Here is an 18,525-nt window from a genome sequence, read left to right as displayed (position 1 = left end):
TGTGTCCACAGATGTAAGAAATGAGCTTTTCACCTTGCTTTGTGTGATGGTGTGTACATGTACTCATAAAGATGGGAGGAGCAATATTAAGAATCACTTCTCCACCTGTGTATTCACTAGGATGCCAGGGGGATAAAGATGTTTTATTTACCATGGTGGGATGAGGTTCAAATTGCTGAACTCTGAATGCCTCCAGCTCATTTGAGACATAGCAGCATCATGTGTTTAGAGAAAGCTTTGCTAATTGTACGTGGGACAGGGCAGGAACTGGCTCATGGTTCAGAGCTATCCCAAGTTGTCAGGAAGTCCCGAGGTTTCAGAGTGAGCTGCTTTGCATGGTTTTATGGACACTACAGAGAGCCTCTAGTGCTACTTGGGGTGGGACCAGCACCTTGGCACCAGGGAYACCTTTGCTGCCCAGGCATGATTTGTGACTGAGCACACTGGGAGGCTCTTTTTCTAGGGACAATCTTATATTCAGTGGCCTTCTCAACAGATAGTAATCAGTTTTTGATGCCCTAGTAACTCCAAATGCATTTGAAGCTTCCCATTTCCAGACTTAACCTATATTTCCTCACTCAGTGTGTTCTTTTCCTGCTTCCTATCTCTGGTGTTTACCYGTTTYAAGAATTTGATGCCCCCAGCTGCARACTCARAGCCTGTTCAAATGATTGAAGCATCAGGTGTACAAACATCAGCAGGCAGGATGGCTGCCCGTGCTGGTAGCTAACACTACACAGAGTGGGTTTCATGCATTTGTTGCAAAATATGGGTATCCACATGTTGTAAATGGGGAAATGGAAGAAAAGTGACTCACTGACATTGGCTTACAAACCCAGTGTTAAGAGTTCCATGGCTGTGATTTGTCTTTTAATCAGTATTTCCTTCCCCCTCCCAATTCCAATATACCATAAAAATATTTTTCAAAGTGTTAAGTTTAACCAAAGAATTATACTTRGGGCATACATTGGAACTGCATCCAAGGACGCAATGATACAGTAGAGTGACAAATTCCAAATTATTCACCTTTTGCCTGGAACTCATTTATGAATTTAGTTAAAATGTTTGCTATTTATTTACTCACTGTTTTGTCTGAAGGAGAAAACATCAGGTTTGTGTTTATGGGCTCAATGGTTTTGAGTCATCAGTGTTTAGCTCATCTTGCAGGCTGCTAATTCATTGAAATAATGAGGAGGTATGGTAAAAGGAATTTGCCTCACATGTCTCATTGGGAATGCAGTAATCAACTCTGTCCTACAAGGTGCTGAGCTCCCCTTAGGAAGTGCTAACAGCATACTTATCTCCCCATACCTCTCATGTACTCAGGAATGTGTCCTAGCTGAAGCAAAGCAGCCAGCTTGTTGATCTCGTGCCTGTTTGTCTGCATAGGATTAAGTGCAGCTATCTGGGCCTTCTCACTGCTGATGTAATTAAATGCTCTCACAGCAAGGATGCTTTGCTCACCACAAAACATTTTGCAGCTATTTGCTAGGAAGCTGATAGTAAAAAGCCACCTAATTCTTTGTTGGGCCAAAAGTGCTTCTGAAAGGAAGGGTAGGAAATAGAAATACCAATATTTACATAACAATTTGAAATTAGTTAATATATAGTGATTAAAAAAACTTCTCATACTTATTCCATTTTATACTGTGAACCTAGTTATCCTGTCCAGATTAGCATTCCTGGAAATTTCTATAGTTTCRGGATCTCTTCTTCAAACAAGTAATGACGTTTCCTCAACAGATTCTTTGCCTTAATTTAGAGTGATGCTAGTGTAGTATTCTCAGTCAGTTTTTCCATCTGGGGCGGTGGAATTCAATGTCATCTTTCACCTGAGTTACTTGTCCTTAGTATATTAATGATATTCCTTAGAACCTGTGAGTTTTCCACATTAACTTTGGGGCTCTRTGGGCCTCAGTTAGATGTGATAGTTTTTAAGACCTCTTATTCAAGTGCTTTTTTTGTGCAAGACTGGGGTTGCTTTTTTGAGGAGAAAGAAGTGAGCCTTCTGTGTGGAAGAATGGAGTATCCTTCAGAATGGTAGACTTGATCCCGCTCCTGCTTTTGTTTTTGGCCATTTCCTTTTCCCTTCCTCAAAGCAAATGCAGTTCCTTATTTTTCTGCTCATATCCCTGCTATCCCCTGTAAATGTTCATCCCTTTCTTACCTACTCAATCTAACCAGCAACTTTGCTTGCYCTGTCTGCTTGTGGATTCTCTAGTTCTAAGTTTCCCCATGACAAGATACTCGATTCTATTCTTAAGGCACAGTCAAACCAAGCACAGGAACAAGTTGGCTGAAGTTCAGAAAAAGTATATTCAGGTTGGAGGAAACACRAGAGTACCTGTAGGCCAGGTTAAGCTCTGAATTTCAGCAGCTCAAAACCTGCTTAGTCCAGGGAATCTGCWGAGTTTTCAACACCCAAGTAATACTCTCTTGCATGAAGGTGATCTGAACTAGAATGAGTGAGTTTTACTCTCAGTCCATCTGCTTATTCTAGTTTTTAGTTCTGCTATTTACATTGTGTAAGCCAAATAATTGCCTGTTGTTTGTTTTTAATTCTGCTCTGTTTACTGGTGTATTTAGCTCAGTATGTTTTACTGGTGTAACTTCTGCTAGGATATTGTAACCTCACAGGATATTGCCCTCACGAAAGGCAGTCAGTTGCGAGACAAAGGGCAGAGAACAGCAGGTCCTGCTCTTCAGATGTCTCTGTCCAGGGCTGCTCAAGTTGCTGCAAGAGCATAAAATTCTGCAAATTCTACAAAGATAAAGTGTCCATAGTGTTTCCCTGAGTAATTGTTTCAAGGTTGGCCCCTAAAGTAACASATTGTTTAACCAAACAATTTTTTCTTGTTCTTTGAATTGTGTTAATACAGCTCTTGTGTATCACCATYGTAGCAGGATGTTATGGTTCTTTCTAAAGTGAATTTGAAGGGCTTAAACCTGCTGTTGTGTTCCCTTAGCAGTACTGAACTTCCACTTAGTGAGACATCTTTTTGGCTATATCTTCTGATGTTTTGGTCTTGTATAGTGCATCTTCTTGGCCAATGGCAACACTTTTGGCTGGGAATAGAACTACCACCCCCATGTTATAGGTAGAGAAACTAAGAATGGAAAATGATTGCCCAACACTGCTCTCATTATAAAAGAGATATTGCTGTGATTCTTTCTCCCTTCCCTTCTCTCCTTCCCCAGCTCTGCTTTCTTCTTCTCGCTCCCTGGAGCATCACATCCTTTTTAGCTCTTGCTGTCTCCTTTCATTCTGCCTAATGTAAACCAGATGCTCTCTACCAAGCATTAGTTACCAAATGCCCAGTAGAGGGAGAAATAATAGACTGAGGTAATACACTCTTGAGATGTTTCACTGTGTGTAACAACACAGTGGAATAAGCTGAGTTCAATTTGTATGCATTTTGAGTAACATCTGTAAAAAAAAAACAGGGTCTTAAAAGGACATAGGTGTGGTTAATGCTTGCTATGGTTTCTGGTTTTSTCTCATGTAGCAGAGTTTTGCTGTGGATTCTTTGTGATCCTGATCCTGGGCAACTTCTGGTTCCTTGCTGTTCTGTACCTGCTGTGGCTCTACCTCGACTGGGATACACCATGTGCTGGGGGCAGACGGTCCCAGTGGGTCAGAAGCTGGACTGTTTGGAAGTACTTCAGGGAATACTTCCCCATTCATGTAAGTAAAAGGCTTCTTACAAACAGCTTGAATAGCTATGAGACAAAAGTCTAAGACTCGTCTTGGGTAAAATTCTAATACTCCGGGATGAACTTTACTTCTTTTTAAAACACGGGAAATCTGAGATTTGTGACAAACAGGGACAGGGTCTGGTTTTCTGCTTGGACTGTTGGGTCACAAGGCAGTACTTCAGCACAGTAAATGCTWGTCATGGTATCCTGACACCTCTATTTAAGTTTTGTTCATCTGCAAAACAGGATAGTAGTTTTAAGTGCTCAGAAGGAAATGYATTGTTGTTGTTTGTGTCCTGTCAATGTGCATCTCCATAGCTGTTGTTTTTGAGGTAAATATTATAATGCCCACCACTGACTCTTTTTCAGCTTATAAAAACTTCAGAACTGAACCCAAATCACAACTACTTACTTGGCTTTCACCCTCATGGGGTCCTGGTAGCTGGAGCCTTTGGAAACTTTTGCACCGAACCTACTTTCAAAAATTTATTTCCTGGGCTTACTCCATATCTTCATATCATGCCCATCTGGTTTGGCTGCCCCTTCTTCAGAGAATACATAATGAGTGCTGGTAGGTAAAAGCAGAATGTCTCAGCTGTTGCTCCATATTTTAGCTTCTTTTACAAATACAGAGTCTATTCCTCTGCTTATATACGGTAAGTAATTTGAGAAAGATCTGTGCTGGTCCTAAATTTAACCTCTATTTTAAGATGAACTGTTGTGGCAAAACAATTTGGAAGATTTTACTAATAGTTTAGTAAACTATCGCTGGGCTTTTTTTTTCTTTCTGAAAAAAATGCTGGTTTTCCTTTGAACTATGAGACAGCAGTACTGAGTACCTGATATATACAAGAAGAGAAGGACATAATAATTTGTAATGTCATTTAGTTATTGAGCAGGCACTTGTAAAACAAATTCAGCCTAATCTCTTACCTGAAGGGCTTGTTTTACACATTACAAGTATCTTCCTTCTCAGAACTTAATTACCTGCTTCTGACTGAAATTCCAGGTTGTGAATTTGTGTAATTTTAATTGAGATGTAARCTCTAAAGAGAGGAACATTTTTTCTGTGTTCTGAGAAGCATTTGTCATAAAGGGGTAATATTTGTGACTGGTATTGCTGTAATAAAAGATAAAAATAACAAACRGTCAAGTTGAGGGAACAGAAGAATGAAATCAGAACTAGTGTTCCTCCCCAGTGGTTTAATACAGGAGTTATTTTATTTAAGTTCATTCAAYTACAGCATTTAAGTATGGTCTGATGCACAAGRCTAGGTTTGGGAGACAGARATCTGGCTTTATTCCTGACTGCAAYACAGRCATTGTGTTCTCAGAGAAGCTGTTCCACTGCTCCGTTCACAGAAACTTCYCTAGGTTGTTGCTCAAATTAAAATSAGAATTRCTTATCTATGTAAGCTTCAACATACCAGAGAATGCCTTTCCATGCAAATGTTGTTTCTGAGGGCATTCTTTGAGGCTTGCTAAGTGAGGGATAGGCAGTGGTGCATTGCAGTTTTAAGCACTGTCTTTTAATCATTATCTGGAAGTCAGATTTACATGTTTTTGGCRTCTTGACCCATAGGAGCAAATATTTACCTTCAGGATGAAAATAACTGGAGTAAAAAGCACACTAAAGAATAGCCAGCATTGGAGCTCAGTTTTCCCAGGTATGCAGCTGATAAACAAGAGGAGACATTTAGTGTAATGCAGGTCAACAGTMAAATCATAAAATGCTTGCAAAATCTTCCAAGTAACTGAAAGCCGTGCTCCCAGCACAGTGTTTCARTTCCCGGTGAATTTCTGCCTGTCTCCAGAACCTGAAGTTGTTGTCTCCCGGGCTGCAGTGTGGGCACRGAGCAGTGCCCTGCATGCAGGCTGACAGCTCAGCTTCAGCAGGAAACAAATTTGTCCTGGGGAAAGCTGCAGCTCCTGCTTTCCTTTCCAGGGAAAATGCATGCTGATGGGTGAACGAGCATCACTTGAATTATTTGTGAGTCTCAGGTCAACTGCATTTTCAGTGTAATAGTGRCCATGAAGACAAATACGGCAAATGGAAGTAGCTTTTCACTGAGGTCTGAACTTGCTCCAGTAGCAAGCTTTTCCTCTTGGTGGCCAGCTCTCAAAAGTAGATCACAGTCATCTTCCCTGTYTTATGAGATTTTCAAAATCTACATTGTAACATCTCTATTAGAAAAAAGATCAAGCAGGTAACAGGAGATCCAAGAGAGTATTTTGATACCAGCTCTGTGAAACCAACAACAATGTAAACTAGACTTGATCTCTAAATTGTCACTTAGATTATGTGAATTCGACACAGTGTAATTAAACATGGCTTCTGGCTAAATGGTACCGCTATGACCCTTTGAAGTAAAACTTAGGGCAAAAAGGAACCTTTGAAGTATTAGGTGCACATCTGTTAGAAAGAGGATATTTCAAAGCACCAAGTCCAGAGCAAGATGTAAATCAGTGATAAGGTCTTGTACAGCAGTGTGCTTCTGATTAGAAGTATCTGCATCAGCAGGAGTACCAGAAAAGCTTCGTATGACCTGTTCTTTTAGCCTAAATATTGATGAGTGCTGGGCCTGGTTATGAGAGAATGAGCTGATGCAGTCATTGGGAATGRTACCCGTGAGCCCTTTCTGCTTGTCCTAATGTTGCCATGTCATTGCCTTAAATGGGGCTGCTGCTTTATAGCTGTGAGAGGAATGGGGTCTGCTTGGCACTGTAGCTCCATGTTTGAATTCACAAGTCCTCTGTTCATTCTGTTAACCCCTCTGTGCCTGTGTTTATATGCTCCTGTTGTATGGCTTTAGCTGCTCTCTCTGTTCTTGGGCACACAGTGTCTCTGAGGGGGAGTTAAGTTAGCAGAAGAGCACACCCTGAAGAGCTCAAAACTCTTGCAATAGACAGCTTAATTTAACTCATCAGTGGGAAACAAAGCACTTGCTCAACACCAAATCTGTTGCAGTGTAAGGAGGTTGAACCCAAATCTTTGAAATGTGTTCTGTGATGTCATGATTCTGAAACATCATTTATGTATTTATAATGATTCCTAAATTCCACTGTACTTGTGTATGAAGATCTAGTGGTCACTCTTAAAATGTTTCCTTCTTTAGGAATGGTTTCTGCATCCAAGGAAAGTGTCTCACATGTGCTGAATAATGAAGGMGGTGGCCATGCATCCGTCATTGTGATTGGAGGAGCAGAGGAATCTCTGAATGCACATCCTGGAAGTCTAACCTTGAACATCCTCAAGAGGAAAGGCTTTATTAAAATGGCCCTGAAGCATGGGTAGGTCTTCCATGAAGTGCTTTGAACTCAGATTCATTCCTAAATATAGCTCATATTATATAAAACTAGAGAATTTGAAAGAGTTACTTGTCTAAGAACATGCAGATATCTGGCATAGGAGCCAGTCTGTCCACCTAGATCGAATCTGCMAGTGTTGAAAGCTCCCTTTGACTTTCATAATTTGTAAGTAGTAGGTGTTATTAGCATATCTTGTTTCATTTCAGATGTTTCTTGCACTAGCAAAGAATAAGAATTATGAAACAATATTAGTAAACCTTAGCTGGTTTTGCTGACTAGAGCAAACCTTATGCTTTCTGTTCTGTAAACTGAAGATACATTAAGGTAGAATTGTCTTCTAATTTTAATTAAACAGAGATGGTATCAATATCTCTTGAGTGATTTACATGGTATGAGCTATTGTATTTGTTCTGGACTGGTCTAGATGGTTTGTATACTAGAAATATTGGAGCCAATTGTTTGTTCCGGCTACACTTTCTGGACAGCTCCCAGGAGTATACATTGACATGTGAAGCAATAAGAAAAAATACTAGTTTTGAGAAAACTGTAACAAAGCTATTAACTGGAGAAAAGGTTGTCTCTGAGGAGAGGAGCTTTCTACTTTCGCAGTGTGTTAAGGAATTGTTTTGTTCTAGAAACTGTTCTGTGCCAAAATTCAGAGGGCTTTTCTTACGCTTGTCACTAGGATTCTCATAAAGGACCCGTTTGCTTGTTAGAATGTAACATTTTATTCTAATTTGTACCCAGAAACAATTCTTGTGTATTTGAAATAGGACCTGAGTGCCTAAAAGAGTCTTTACTCAATTTTRGTCAACTGTTGGTTAATTCAGTGGGATCCTCCACACTCTCAATAGCTTTTATTTGTTTTAACCATGAAGTTTAGAAGAATATTTAGGTACTTTTTTTTTTCCCCCCTGAGCATGTTGATAAATGTCTGGTCTGTCAGATCACAAAGGTTGTTGGTGATTATCTCTCATCTAAATTGATCTGCATTGAGAAATCAGATAACCTCTGCATCTCATGACCTTGATTTCAAAAGTATCTCCAACACATAACAACAAGAGTGGGACACTTACAAAACACAGGAATGACCCCTTTACTTACTCATTTACTTTGATTCCAATGATGGTCCTCCCCTTTCTAAAAGGGTCAATAGATGTCTCGAGCCCTTCCCTGGGTGACAATGCCCATCTCACCCTGGGTGRCTGAGGGCTACACCTCACAGGCTCACTGTAACCATCAGGCTACAGCTCATTCATACAAACACCAGCAAGAAAAATTGCTTCTACATGAAGCATAGGAATTATGACTTTACATGTCTCCAGCAGGGCTGTGAATCTAACAGAGGTCTTGCCCAAAGATTTGGCATCCAATAATTTCTTCTGGTTTTAATGTTTTAACGATTGACAAAATGGGAAGAAAATTTCCAACTGAAGTGGAAATGAAAGGRCAAGGGAGATGCAGAGGAGAAGAACCACCTGCCCTCAGTGCCTGCACACATTSCTGGTGCTCGTGATCTGCAGCAGCAAATACCAACACAGGAAGGAAGGGTGAATGCAGAGAGCTGGCCCTGGTTCCTGTGCTGCCAGCACAGAGAAGCTGTGTTCCTCAGCTAGGAGCTTGTCAAATGTGGCCTGAATATGTCAACAAAAGTCCTCTGCACTTCTGCAAAAGACACTGTGGTCCAAGGTAGTACAAATATCTGATATCAAGTGAAGAAATCCTAAAGACACAAAACAAGTGATGAATCAGCTAACTTATCTTTAGTTACACAATCATAAGTTACTTATTCCTCTGTCTCAGCCTCCTACATAGCATCTTGCAAAAGCCTTCACCAGATTAAAACARATCCCACAGTGCCAGGATGCTATTGCACCACAAGATGTTCCTGTTTGTCTTAGTGTTGTAGTAAAAAGTGGAGTGTTTACACAGCCACAGGGAGTACCAGGCTTTATGATATTGCCTTTACAGGTGGCTGGGTGATAAATCCACTGGAGAAAGAAACTTTGAGTAGACACTAATGAGAATTGTATGTGGGAATGATAGTTGGTGTGAGTCCTCAGGCTAAAGAAGCTGTTGAAGAGTTGTGTTTTGTGGTCAGGTTGATTTTGCCCATCCCCAGTGCTTTCCAGCCAGCTCTGTCCTCTGTGCATCCTCCTCAGACATTCAGAACTCCGCAGAAATTCATTCTGAYAATATTACAGCAATATTGCTATTTTACGAAAGGTTTTCCTCRAAGATAGTGGGGGCTGAATAGAGCTAAGATACAGAAACTGAGACTTAATTTAAGCAAACAAAGCATCCCTGAATCCTTCATAGACTGCTTGGGATTACCCTGCTTTTTTTTTCTTTTTGTCTAAATACTGTAGAATATTGAATGAACCTAAGCATTAATCAAAAAACGTGTTGCAGCCAGGGTTTTAAATACAATGGTGTGTTCACCTGTTGGGGATAAGTGCACTGATTCCATCCACTAAAGTAGTTTGTCCWGGAGCTAGTCAGTGCCTTTACTCCCCAGCCAATTCGTGAATTGAATGAGAATTCATTAGGCTGTGCAAGAGCCAAAGTGAGTTCATGTAATTTCTGTGGGCAGGATTTGACCTCTGGTAATAATGGATTAAGGCTACTGTTTTCGAAGAAGTCCAGAGGAAGCAGAGTTTCGCTGGGAATTGGACAGCAGGGGAGGAATTTGGCATTGCACTCATGTCTGTGAGGGTGTCTGGTTTTTATCATGGTTTTTGTGCTGAAATCAAGGGCACGCATTACTCCGGTCACAAGACAAGGGAAAGCCAAGATCTGGTTTTGATGCCACCCAGCTGGGAGCATTATAAGGTTAGCAATGAGGCTTCTTTGCTTGCCCAGGGAAAACAGGTAGTGGAACAAGGGTGGACTTGCTGAAATAGTGGTGGATAATGTCATACTTGTGATATATGCAATCACTCATTTTCATAATTCTGAACAGTCACGAGTTGCAATAGGTACCAGCCAGCTATGTACTGCCAAAAGCAAGTTGCTAGTTGTGTACTAATCACTTTTTTTTTTTTTTTCAAACACAAGCCAGCCAAGGCATCCAAAAGCAGCTGCTCATGAGAAGAGTTGAAAGCCTGTTGCTGATGAAATCTGAAGCTGCTGAAGCTTTCTSTGCTGGTTATTGAGAAACTGTTTCCATGCTGCTGCTGTGAACTGCAGTGCCAGTGCAGGCTGATGTGGAATTCTCAGTGTCCTCTTTGTTTTGCAGGGCTCATCTGGTCCCGGTGTTTTCCTTTGGTGAAAATGAACTATTTAAGCAAGTTGCAAACCCCAAAGGTTCATGGCTCAGAAAAGTACAGGAAAAATTGCAAAAGATAATGGGCTTTGCTTTACCGCTGTTTCATGCTAGAGGAGTATTCCAATACAGTTTTGGCTTAATACCTTACAGRCAACCTATTCATACTGTTGGTAAGTTCCCTGCACCTTTTCTAATGTGTTTGCAAGTGTTTAAAAATGCATCAGTGTGCTGCTAATATCTGTAAATTTATATATCTGTTCTAACAGAAAGAATTGATTACTGTGCATCTAAAACAAGTATGTGAGGTTCAAACTATTTTTAATTGCTGTCCTTCTAATTAAAAGGGGCAGTTCTTTTTTCCCTTTCCCCTTCCTGTCCCAGGCCAAATCTTACTTTTCATTCTCTCTTATCCACAGTCTTCTATCCTCAGTAATACACAAAGAAATCCAAAGGTTGTCCAGTTTTTACCAGTTTTTATACCAGTCCAGTTTTTAGAGGGCTGCCACAGCTGTGCAGCTGTTGCTGTGGGTTCTGGATGCTGCAGTTGTTTTGYAAGAAGCCCAGAACTTTATTTTCTTAGCTCTGCAGAGAAATTGCAGTTGGGTGTTCCAGCTGACGCACAACCACCACAGCAGATTATAGTAAGCAAAAAAGTAAAATGACAAAAGATGTCGCTCTTTTTATGTTAAATTTCATGCAGATTTGTGTTTTATCAGTTCATACAGTTAAATATTTTGAAAAGATATGATTTTTAAAGCTCATATTGTACAGAGGCAGTGTTTTAAACTTGTTTTAAAGCCAAAAAGTTATCAAAGGTTTCGAATGAGATGTATGGGACRAAATGTATATTCTGCAATTTTTCTTTGGGCTAATGACACTAGGACTATTCTGAAGTTTAAAATATCATATTCTTTGAGGCAATTCTGCATCATGCCAAGAGCACAGGAGTGCTACAAATCAGCAAGACCAGAGTCTTGCAACAGGGCTTGTAAGATCTCATGAAATCCTTTGCCTTTTCTGTCTTTTTCCCCATGTTTGAGAACTGTCACAACGTCCCTGTGTCTTTGGAGGTGTGGTGGGGTGTTCTTGGTATGGCTCAATATGGCTTTGGAAGCATTGGCTCAGCTCCTGAGAGCTGCAGAGGCACAGTGAGCTCACCTGAACTGATGAGCTGTGCTGACAATGTGGCCAAGTGTGGCTGATTTCACCCCTGGTTCGGAAGCCGTGGATCCAGGAGCYGTTCAGCTAAGCCAAGATCTGGGAAGTCTGAGTGTTTTGGGCTTGATGAGTGAAGTACTTTTGTTTTTCCTTTACTTTTTTTTTTATTGCTGCAAAATATCAAATGAAGCAKGTTCCTTCAAGCTGCACACAATATTAGAGAGATGAGTGTAGCTTTCAGTTCCACAAGAAATCTCTCCTCTTGGGAGAAGAGACTGTTGCAGAAGGGCATGGGGTAGTTTGCAGTATCCASTCCTGCCTCTGGAAATTGTATCGTATGTATATTGATTTCACATCCCCCTGAGGTGTTGCACCATCCAGGGCTGGGCTCCTACCCCAGCTGTGTAAAGTCTGAGTTTCAGCTCCACGCATGGCCTGAGAGCTGCTGGCAGCTGGAGCTGCAGCAGGAAATTGCAGCCTCAGCTCTTTGTGGTTCTGGCTGGGCTTCCCTTTAGTCATCACCATCCAATCTGAAGTGGCAACATCTGTTGAAAGGGATTTTCAGGTGCCTTTGGGAAAGTTCCTGGGGGTGCTTTTAGGTCTGCTTTTCKACAGACTTCCTCTGTAATCCCAGTCAGGTCTGTTAAGGTCTTGGTGCTTCCAATGAAAGAGCAGCTGTCAAAACCTGGTGATTGAAAAGCACAGGAATGACTGAGATCATGGGAAGCTTCTCTTAGCATATCCAGGCTTTTTAGCCATAGATTTTGTYGAAGAGAAGGCTGCCCTCTGGGTTTCCATGGAGTCACCTCCCATGGAGCAGGSAGCAGGTTTAGCACAGTGTCTGGAGAACAGTTTGGTTTCAGTGACATTTGTGGGCAATGGATGGTTCAGAGACCCCTCACAGGGTTTAGGGGATTTATGTGCTACCCCTCCTAGTCTGAGGTTATCAACAATATTTCTAGTGCAGTGATATCCATTTTGAATAAGTTGGAAGATAAATAYTTCCTTCAGTCCTGTTCATGTGACTCTGTGCTTGAGGGCACCACTGTCCTTTTAAGCATGTCTATCACATTGAGTAGCTTTAGCATTCAGATCAGAAGACAATGAGAAAGTACATTTTTTTTAAATGCTGTGTTGAGCTTGTAGACAGCACATAATCCATGGGATTGTATCTTGAAATGTAAACTGCTCCTTCAAGTTAGAGCTTATCACTCTTCTCACTTGTTCTTTTGCTGYCAAACTGAAATCATGGGGTTTAAATTCATTTTACCTGAACTTGAACAAAAGGAAGTGGAAAACCAGACTCAGGACTCAGACTTGTGAAAGGCAGGATCAGGCCCCAGGGTAAGAAAATTGTGCTATGATTCTGCCATCTGGCTGGGAGTTGTGGTGGAGCTGCTACAGAAGGGACAGCTATTCTACTTAGAAAGAGAYGTCAATGAAGCTAATGCTGTTGTGTTTGATTTACAGTGGGAAGCCCCATCCCTGTAAAACAGAACTTGAACCCCACCACTGAAGAGATTGATGAGCTACATGCCTTGTATCTACAGAAATTAAGGAAATTATTTGAAGAACACAAAAGCAATTATGGCATCCCTGAGCATAAATCTCTCATCTTCGAGTAGCAAATTACAATTTGTAATTCTGAATCTCGTGCAAAGGAGCAGTGTCTGCTGAAAGATGTCTTTCTTGCAATCCATATTTTGCAATCTTTAATTATCCTTATGTAAGGAATACTTTTAAGAAGGGATTATTAGATGATTTATTGATTTTTATCTTATTCTTGGGCGGTGGGGGTGAGGGAGGGATCAYTGGGATGTAAGCCTCGAAGCCAGTCCTGTTTTGAGTTGTCCTTTTAAGTTCATGTGTGCCAGAAATGCAAATGAGAGACTGCACACAGATGTTCTTACCACCATGGTACCTACCCATAGCTTGAGCATAGGAAATTGCCCCAGCATGAGATCACTAGCAGAAGTATAAACCCAAAAAGTCTTTGATTAGAGGCTGAGAGACTTACCAGCATTTATCAAACATGACATCAGGTTGTTCTCTGAACATCAGAAACCCCTGCTGCTCTTCCACAGAAATGAAGGTCTGTGTTTTCAGCAGATGGCTACTGTGGACTGCTTACATGTGAATTCAAGAATAAATAGGAGCCTTCARCCCTGAATAGGATATTGGCAAAAATGGTTTGTCCAAGTCATGGAGCAGAGCAAACCTTCTGTTTGGACAACAGTGTGTTTTGAGTTTCTGTGTGCATGTTGTGTGCCAAGTGGTGGGAAGCACTGAATGATGTGACTTTTCTGGACAATCTGTGTTTTGGCTCATAARTTTGGAAGATGAAGCAGCTTTGGTAGTTTCAGCCTCAGAAGAGATGGCAGGAGAAGTGAGGGAATCATGTGAACTCTTCATCCTGTGCAAAATAAAAATGATCATATGTCAAGCACTTGCACAGAAGGCAAGGGAGCCAAATTTTATCAGTCAATTCTGAAATTTCTCCAAGGAAATTGTACTTGATAATGCCTTTTTCTCCCCCACTGACAGATGTGGGGAAGTATGTGCAAAGCCGTGCTACAGGGTGACACAGCTGCAATGCCAAGACAGTGTGAGCACAGCTCTAGGGTGCAGCAGGTTAAGAGGATGCATTTTGTATAAACTGGGTGCCTGGATTTGAGAAAAGGCTTATCCTAAATGTGTATGCCCACTTCAGAAAAGAAAAGAGAAAAATCTTAGCCAAACTCCTTTTCAGTGAAAATACCTAGGTCTTGGAGATTATTGTGTGTGGAAAGAATTGTAGTATATTACTGAATTTTTATGAGATAAATTCTTGTATTTGTACATGCTTTCTGTCTGCATGCAGACTTTGCAGATCTGATGTTAGTGAAGAATTTGTTCTGCTTAAAGCAGATTTGGTGCCTGAATATTATGCCAGTTAGGTGCTCTGACAGGTCATGCATGGGCTTCTCAGGCAGCCTAGGGCATCTGCAGTTGGCTCAGTTCAGCACTGGGATGCTCCAGGAAAAGCAGCACTGGACACWGTGTATTTGTTTGGCTCTCCGAAGAAACACAGCTGGGGCTTTGGGAACAAGGTAGAGCTCTGGAAATATTTCTTAGCAAGATGAAGGTGTTTAAAGAAAAGAGGGTAAATATCTTGACTTCTACTCAGTGAACTCTGACTGAACCAATGCCCCAAAGCCAAATGAGTATCTGCCAGCCAGAGAGGATGTCTGTGCTCCAAAAAGCCCTCCAGCAACAAGGTGGTTTCCTTAAGAGGGTTCTTCCTTCAGTGCCGATTTGTCATCCGGATGTAAACAGCACTGAGCCACTGAGTCCTGCTCTCATTTTCTCTACAATGACACAGTCATTCTGGGGACCAGGGCTGGAATTTGCAGTGCCTGAAGAAGCCCCTCTTCCCTGACAGGCTGCTGTCAATGTGCTCACAATTCACCTCTACCTGAGCTTTCTTGGTGCCAGTGTGCTTGCCCCCCATTCCCATGCGTTTGCTGATCACTGATGACCAATGTGGTGTGGGTATCTTGCTTCCTCACTTTATGTCTGCCTTTCCCTGTGTTGAGATCTCTGGTCTCTATGCATGGGAAATATGGAGTGGTGRCTTATCATTCAGCAGAAGTGGGTTTTAGGGAGCAGGGTTTGAGAAGAGGAGGCACTGTGGCTGTGCATGTGTGACACGAGCTTCAGATCAGCGTTGTTTCAGCTCTGGGAAGGGTATGTGACCTAGGGAGGTCAGACATGGCAGGTTTGATACCTGGCAGGAGGTCTCAGGGTCCTGAGGATTGTACAAAGCAATGATGATCCCTGAGCAGTTGCTTTTGCTTAGCCAGCTGTATGAAATTTCCTTTGGATTTGACTCTTTCCTGCTTGCCCTGATGGATGGAGCTGATTATTCATGAAAGAAGAATTTGGAGTCTGTGTCAGACTGTTCTCTCCTAGGTCATCTGCTCTAATGAGATATTTCCTCTCATTCGCAGTCTGTTCCTTTCCCATTACCTTAATGATACAGAAGATCAGGCTGTAAATTTAAAAATGYTAGTGTTGTGTTGAGGATGGGAAGTAATAATGGTCTTTTGTTGATCAAATTAACCCAAACTTTTAGGAAATATGTGGATATTGATTTTGGCACAATATCTGTCAAAAGAGTACCCTACAAACAGGCTTTCCTCTGAATCTCACAAGAAAATTATCTGTGGGCTCTGTACCATCCGTAACTGACTCAGATAGAACAAGTAGGGATTGTGTTACTATGGCTACTAATATTGTCATTGCTTTGTAACAATGGAGATGGTAAAAAAACAAAAAACCCAACAAAATCTMCAAACAACTCAAATATTTATTRTTGYACAGTTACYGCTGCRTATTGCTTATGGTGGTCCTTCCAARCTACTTTTTATTAATCAATTGTCWAGTGTATCTAGGTTTATTTTAAAATAGAACTTCTGTCTCTAAACGTGATAGACATGATGTTATCTAAAATCTTTACCTCTGTGCTAGTGTGTGGATCTGCAAAGCAGCCCTGCAACCCTGAGCCTAAAGGCTGCAGCCCTGGCAGCCACAGCCCCGTTTTGGCTACCACGGGCACCCATCCCAGCACCACTGCAGCCCCGAGGAGGCTGCCCATGTTTGTTGGAGTAAGAACGTCCAGTTGCAGTTCCTGCTGGACAAGATAAGAGCAAGCAGCTGGTAGGAATGTGACACCCCCACCCCAGCTGTGACTGGAAGAACTGGGCAGCGCTCAGATTGCTGGTGTGATCCCCACCCTGCCTGGGGCCTGCTTCGTGGGGTGTTTCTCTTTGTGCCTTTTAATGCCACAGGTAATCCCAGGGAAGCCAGCCATCCATCAACRGGAGAAGCTCTGCCTCTAAACCATGCAAACACTGCCTCCCTGACGTGCTCAGGATGAAGTACCTGCCTGTTCCCTTGCGTGTGAACACCTCTGTGCCAAATTCTGTTGACAGAAAGTCAATCCTCAAGTATTTTCACTTGGTGAACTACACAGTATAGTTTACACTTTGTAACTTTTTATGGTACCTGTAAAATATGAATGTCAGTTGTTTCAATGATAGCTGTGGCAAGGAGGTGTCAGATAATAAAGGTTTGTAACAAAGTGGGCTTGTGCTGACTGGAATTTCATCGCTGCTGYTGGGTGAGGAGCTTGGCTGAACTCRAGGGATCACATTAGCCTGGCTGTCAGGCTGTGCTCATAACATGCTGAGAAATCTGGATGGATTGCTTGCTGCAGTCTTCTGAGGAGAACCTGAAGCCAGGTTCCTGCTGGGGTTCCAAAGTGCTTGAGGAAGAAATGACCCACAGTAGGGAAGGGCTGGGCTGCAGCAGCCCTCAGTCAATGCCAAGGGGGCACAGCATGGACACTGGAATGTGGGAGGGTGGGCAATCCTCGGAAGAACTGGTGAAATAATAGCTTTTGGAGTTGAATTCAGCTTCAGTTTAAAGACAAGTTTGAATTCTGAGTGAAAGTTGCATGAAGGAGTCCAAATTCTAATTACAGTACCCTAAATAGAAAAACAAACCCTGCAGAGGCTCTGCTCACTCTAGGAACTGGGGAACTGAACAACTGTCTGGAGTAAAAAATGTGTTGCATTTGTCTGTTGGGARGAGGAAAACCACCCACTTTACAACAGTGTCGTTTTTAATGGGTTTTGGTTGGTTGTTATTTTTYTTTWWAAATATTGCAGTGTAATGCAGCACTAACAACTGTAGTGACATGYATGAATTGCAAAGCCTGGAAAAGGTTAATTGTATTTTGTTACTGTTTTAATATTTTTGTGGAATGATGCTAGCTTTCATCTCAATGTAGACAGGAAAAATGGGTAAAAGGTGGTCTTGGAATGCTTTGAAGTAGCCCTACTATGTGTGTAAATTGGRGGTGTGTCATGGTTCATCAATGGATCAACATCACATCCTGGTTTTGCTGAAATACAAAAATTAAAAGCAAGTTATACCTGTAAAGCAAGAAATGGAGAAAAACAATTAATGGAGAGGAACTGGACATTCATGCTTCTCAAGTGCTGCAGCAACACTAATCCTGATAACCATTGCTTGTGATAGGTAAGTGATRTTACCTCCTTAGCCAGGTAGTTGATTCTGAAGGGAGTTGGGTAGCCTGAGGGTTGTAGATGTTTTTTTTAGCTGATGTTTCTTTAGGTTGGTATCAATTTCATGTCAGCTGAACTGCTTGAGCAGTGCATAAAAATGCAGATCCCAGAATTCCCTTGTATTTTCTCAGTCTAATAGACAGAATAGAGCTGCAGACAAAGATGAGGAGAGGGAAGAAAAGAAGAAATAAATTTGTTTAATTTAGTCATACGCTGGAGAAATGTGTCCATCTAAAAAAGTAGTGAAGAACCATAGATGAGGAACCATATCCTTTATGGCTTCTTTTCATACCCTAKTACTGAGTTTCACACATAGAACAAGCTTGGGAAAAGCCTTTTCCAGTGCAAAGAGACTCCCTTAAAGCATGAACTACTTGTTGCCCAATTTGATGGGCATCTAACCTGGATCCTTTTTCATCTTGGGCAATGGCAACAACTAAAACTGTTGGCCAACTGACACCTGTTCATCCAGTCTATTTTCAATTAAATTTCCCGCTGGCACGAATGAAGCCCCATTGCTTTTGGAATGTCTACGATGAAATTTAATGAACAGACTGAGAGCTGATGTGGCTGCGAGCTTTTCCTGGCTAACACGAATCAACAGTAGTCTCACTTTTCCCTTCTGTAGTCAGCAAGCAGTATTTAATCGTAGGAAATAGGTGTGTTTACTGGAAATCTGTCATTCTCCCTATTTACAGAGCAGAAACTGTCCTCTGGAGAGGTGAATCACAGCGTTTTCCAAGAGAAATTGCTTAGGACTAATTAAGGATCCATAATAATACGGATATGTACGTGCTTTAAAACGCACTGACGACCACGTTAAAACAGAAGTGAGCTGCTTTATTTGTTGCCAAATTCTGTGCTGTTTCTGGTGAACGAGACAGCACCGGCACCTACAGCTCCGAAAGGCGGAGAATGCGCGGAGCTCCGCGGGAACCGCACGGAGCTCGGGGGCCGCCAGGG

General features: G+C 41.7%; 1 protein-coding gene across 1 annotated transcript in view; it reads left to right on the top strand.

Moving 5' to 3' along the window:
* The window catches only part of MOGAT1 (monoacylglycerol O-acyltransferase 1), a 22,138-nt gene extending 6,347 nt beyond the window's left edge, over positions 1 to 15,791 (top strand). Inside the window, exons 2-6 of the mRNA XM_057385876.1 lie at positions 3,507 to 3,685; positions 4,066 to 4,267; positions 6,813 to 6,987; positions 10,244 to 10,443; positions 12,902 to 15,791. Of these exons, the coding sequence (XP_057241859.1) occupies positions 3,507 to 3,685; positions 4,066 to 4,267; positions 6,813 to 6,987; positions 10,244 to 10,443; positions 12,902 to 13,056 (911 nt within the window). The 3' untranslated portion in view covers positions 13,057 to 15,791. The remainder of the gene's footprint in view (positions 1 to 3,506; positions 3,686 to 4,065; positions 4,268 to 6,812; positions 6,988 to 10,243; positions 10,444 to 12,901) is intronic.
* Positions 15,792 to 18,525: the final 2,734 nt, after the last annotated feature.

This window comes from Malurus melanocephalus, unplaced genomic scaffold (genome assembly GCF_030028575.1).
Source record: "Malurus melanocephalus ecotype Western Australia unplaced genomic scaffold, MMel_1.1 scaffold_884, whole genome shotgun sequence".
Lineage (NCBI taxonomy): Eukaryota > Metazoa > Chordata > Aves > Passeriformes > Maluridae > Malurus > Malurus melanocephalus.
The sequence above is the reverse complement of the archived record's forward strand: the minus strand, read 5'-3'. Positions and strand labels throughout refer to the sequence as shown.